Source organism: Nanorana parkeri, unplaced genomic scaffold (assembly GCF_000935625.1).
Source record: "Nanorana parkeri isolate BGI_ZX_2015 unplaced genomic scaffold, ASM93562v1 scaffold20, whole genome shotgun sequence".
Taxonomy (NCBI): domain Eukaryota; kingdom Metazoa; phylum Chordata; class Amphibia; order Anura; family Dicroglossidae; genus Nanorana; species Nanorana parkeri.
In genome coordinates, this window is record NW_017306288.1 from 1,521,374 (window position 1) to 1,526,187 (window position 4,814).

Here is a 4,814-nt window from a genome sequence, read left to right on the forward strand (position 1 = left end):
TGAATCTCCCTAATGGGGACACCGGCTGCAATAAAAACCTGACTGGGGGGTGTAATCTCTCTCTCCACTCTATCTAAAACTAAAACAAGGTTTTGCTATTCGTTTTACTTTAATATTTTATAGATTGTGGCTTGTGTGAAAGCTGGGAGCCTGCAGTGACATGGCGGTGCCCTGTGGTGGTCTCCGGGCATCGGAACATCTACACAAGGGGGGGTTACAGGTAAATAAGATGCATATAATGGGTGCAATGCACACAAGATCTCATGGGAATCATCATCATCATGATGATGAAATGACGGGTCACGTGACAGGGTCTCTTTAAAGCCCCTCCATTCTCTTCTCTTTGCGTAGAGGAAGCAAAGCGGACATCCTGTTTCCCTGGTAACCGGGTGACGTCACAGGCGCTGTAGATCCCGGTGAGCGAGCTCGCTCTGGCAGCATCCCCGGGACTGTGATCAGAGTAAGCGGCCCGCCTGAGGGATGCCTCCGCCCGGCCGAGCCGCGACCCATGGAGCCGCCGCTGCTACACCTGGCTCTGCTGAGCAACCTGACGGCGCTGAGCGTCCCGGGCAGCACCGGCGCATCGACCGGAGGAAGGGACGGCGCCGCCGCTCTGAGCCCGGCTACCAACCGCAGCTCCCCGGAGCCGGCTGAGGAGCCCGGGGGCAGCCCGCTCCTGCACGGGGTGGCCGTAGCGTGCCAGGCGCTGCTGCTGCTCGCCATCTTCCTGCTGTCTTGCCTGGGCAACTGCGCCGTCATCCTGGTGATCGCCAAGCACCGGCAGCTCCGCACTGTGACCAACGCCTTCATCCTGTCCTTGTCCCTGTCCGACTTCCTGACCGCCCTGCTCTGCCTGCCCTTCTCCTTCCTGCTGCTGTTCTCCAGGAGCGGCGTCTGGCTCTTCGGCGACCGCTTCTGTTTCGCCAACGGCTTCTTCAGTCCACAAGAGGGGCTACTACCACTGCATGTACGTGTTCCACTCGGCCGGCTCTAGGCTGGGGGCCACCTACAGCATCTCGCTCATCGTGCTCTGCTACCTTCTGCCCTTCGGCCTCATGTGCTTCTGCCACTACAACATCTGCAAGGCGGTCCGGCTGTCGGAGATCCGCGTCAGGCCCGTGACCACCTACGCACACCTGCTGCGCTTCTACAGCGAGATGAGGACGGCCACCACCGTGCTGATCATGATTGTCTTCATCATCTGCTGCTGGGGGCCGTACTGCGTCATGGGCCTGGTGGCCGCTGCCGGGGATTACCCCTTCACGCCGCTCATGGACACTGTGGCAATCTGGATGGCGTGGGCCAACGGGGCCATCAACCCGCTCATCTATGCCATCCGCAACCCTAATATCTCCATGCTGCTCGGGCGCAATCGAGAAGAGGGTTACAGGACTAGGAACATTGCCGCTTACCTGTGCACGCAGGGTCAGAACAGGGAGAACAGAGGCCGGGCTGACCCCGTTCGAGACCGCTACACAAACAGACACGGGCAAGGCAGTCGGGTGTCTTCGTCCAGTCCAGCCAATGGTGGGGATGTGGCCATGTGGGCCTGCAAGAACCCCACTGTGCTGTTCTGCCGGGATGGCCAAGCAGACACCATGGCGGAGCCTGCTGGCATAAAATCTGAGACCGCAGACACAAGCCTTTGACATGTCTAATAATCTTATATTATTGCCCACTGGTTGGGTAACAAACTCGGTTCAGGTAGGCCACGTGGGAGGGAAAAAATGGTTTCCGGGATTATCAAGTATTAAATTTAAATATCCTTCTGAGCTATTACCTGGTTATCATTAGGCCCAAGTAGAACCAACGTATTGGCCGTGAGGAGCACAAGGCTACCCAAGTCTGCCACTTCTAAAAAATAAAATCTGGTCTGGTATTGATACATCGGTCTGTATTCATCAGGATGTGTCCAGCATCAGAGCATTGCATACAAGCAAATAGGAGACCCAACCAGCATCATTTTGGTTTTTAAGGACGTCGCCAGCAGAATTAGGGGAATGTTCTCTGAGCAGGAAACAGTTTCTCCTTTTTTAGAACCTTCATGGGAAAGTGGAAACATGTCTCCACCTCTGTGATCAGTCCTATATACTGGAGGCATTGCAATGAATTCTCATTGGTTCCCATTCTTATTCTCTTATGAATGTGAATTGTCAGCTCCTAGAGTATCTGAAGGGTACCCATGTTCAGATGTTGCTTGTTACTGTGTCATTAGGTCTATGGAATGCATGTGTCTATTGCTATCAGCCCCCGTCTCTTCACGATGTGACATCACAGGTGCGTTGTGGTAGGGCAACCTGTTCATTTGAAGGGGCTGCCTGCCGTACCTAATCACATGCACCTCGTTTAAAAATGCCACTACATCACATGATGATAGGTTACCATGCGTTGGCTGGGTGCATTGGGGTGCCGTTAAGAAATAATAGCAGCACAGCGCACCTAACATTGCAACATGCACACCTCTGCAATGCAAGATCATGTGTGGCGTAGCACATTCTCCTGCATTGCAGAGGTGTGAACTAGGGCTGAAGTATCACAACATAGTGGATGGATCCCAGTGGCCACAATGGATACTTAATGCCCAAGTGAACCTTCTAAATACATTCCTAATGCAACAAAAGGTGTGAAAAGTCTTAGAACCCCCTTTGCTATAATGGATGTTGGTGCAATAGAGTGTCATTCACTCTGAATGGCATGCCAACATGCTTTCTCATGCACTGCTGAAAATGCTGCGTACACATTGTTGGTGTGTTAGGCAGCCCATTCAAATGAATGGTCTCCATTAACACAACACAACCGTAAAAACACAGCCAAGCCGTTTGCTTTCTTTAAAAAGCTGCCAAAAAGCCTGTCCCCTGCCAGCATGCTGCAGAGAATGACCCTTGCTCTGTCTGGAAACGGTGGTCTGTCTGCTGAGGTTTGTTGCACCCCCAGACCTCTGCAGAGAGACTACCGTTTCCACACAGAGAGCAATGGTCCTTCTCTGCAGCATGTTGCCAGGGGAGACACTTTTCTACTAATGTGCTAAAAGAAAACTATCTGTAAGGAGTCTTTTTATAAACAATAGAGCCATTGTCTTTGCGAATCTCTGTGCATGTTTATTCTGTGCGAATGGCTGCACAAACAAACGTTCTTGTTATATTTTCTTTAGAAGTCAAAAGTATTTTCAAATGTCTACTTGTAATACCACATTATGGCCACTGGGTGGAGCTGAGGAGCAGAAGTATTTCATCAGCTCCACCTAGTGGCCATAAAGTGTTATTACAAAATATATGAAAAATACATTCAACCTCATTTTTATTATTATACAGGATTTATATGGCGCCAACAGTATACAATACAAGGAGGACATTATAGTTACAAGACCAGGAGGGCCCTGCCATGAGAGCTTACTATCTTTATGGAAAATATACTGAGACTGTTCGTTTTGTGCATCCCTTCACATGGAGCACACATTTGCAAACATTTGCAGGGCCAATGGCTCTGCAGGTTGTTTATAAATAGACCCCTGAGACTTTGCACACCTTTTTGTTTTGATGCACCTGGACTGTATTCAGCCAAAAGTTTATTTGGGCTTTCAAGAGCATTTAAGCTGGCTAAGCTCCCATTCACACACGTGGAGTGCAACATCATTCATTCTTTTTAATGGGCTGCCCTAAGCACAGCAAATGTGGCACAGAAGCTCATTCACTTTTTGTGTCTTTCAGATGTGTTTTCTTTTTACCATGCTTTTTTTGTGCCCTTTGTTGCACATCTTTGCTCATGAAAAATGTGCATATTGCTTGGCTTAGTTTGGGGGTGCCACTAACAATTAATGGTACTGTAGGCACAGCATGCATCCTTTGTGAACGTGCACAAGATTGCCGGATTTTGCACTTGTTTAAGAGCTACGCAAGTGTGAATGGGAGCTTAAAGAGGCCAACTATATCCAAGAATATTTTAGCTTTGCTTGCTTGGTGGTAAATTAGTATCTTTTGCTGACTTCTCGCATGTAATTCTCTTCTCACTTCTCCTACTTAATTAGTTTAAAGCTGAGTCATCATTATGCCTAGTTCCAGCAAACTAACATCTTTATTACTAGGGATGTCCAGATACCAGTGCCGATATGTGGCATTTTCATGAGAACTACCAGGGTTGCAGAGGTTGCAGCTGGGACCTGGCTCTGGCGCTCCACCACTGTCCTGATATCATTAGTCTGTATTGTTTTAGAAAAACTGTCACATGACAATAAACATAAATGTATCAGTACTTGTGTCTGTGAGCACTTAAGTATCAGTACTTGTACTTGGAAAAATGGTATCGGTGCATCCCAAATATATATTTATATAAAACAAATCATACATTAAAACAATGATGTACAAATCCCAGGAGCCCCGTATGCTCCTTACAAATGAAAGCTGCCTCCTAACTTTAGAGTTTTTCTCTAGTCTTGTCTTGTAGCTGGAAAAGTATCTGTACTTGTATTTGTACCGAGTATGGTACTTGGTATCTGAACATCCCTAGTCCTATTACAAAGCCAGATGATGATCTCTTTGTCTGTGTGATGGGTAGTCTGTGAGCACTTAAGTATCAGTACTTGTACTTGGAAAAATGGTATCGGTGCATCCCAAATATATATTTATATAAAACAAATCATACATTAAAACAATGATGTACAAATCCCAGGAGCCCCGTATGCTCCTTACAAATGAAAGCTGCCTCCTAACTTTAGAGTTTTTCTCTAGTCTTGTCTTGTAGCTGGAAAAGTATCTGTACTTGTATTTGTACCGAGTATGGTACTTGGTATCTGAACATCCCTAGTCCTATTACAAAGC

At 47.8% G+C, this 4,814-nt stretch overlaps 1 protein-coding gene across 1 annotated transcript; it reads left to right on the forward strand.

Moving 5' to 3' along the window:
- Nucleotides 1–343: 343 nt before the first annotated feature.
- GPR135 (G protein-coupled receptor 135) lies at nucleotides 344–1,742 on the forward strand. The gene is given in 2 exon segments (XM_018562285.1): nucleotides 344–937; nucleotides 939–1,742. Coding segments are annotated over 2 exon segments (1,140 nt in total). The 5' UTR covers nucleotides 344–508; the 3' UTR covers nucleotides 1,650–1,742.
- Nucleotides 1,743–4,814: the final 3,072 nt, after the last annotated feature.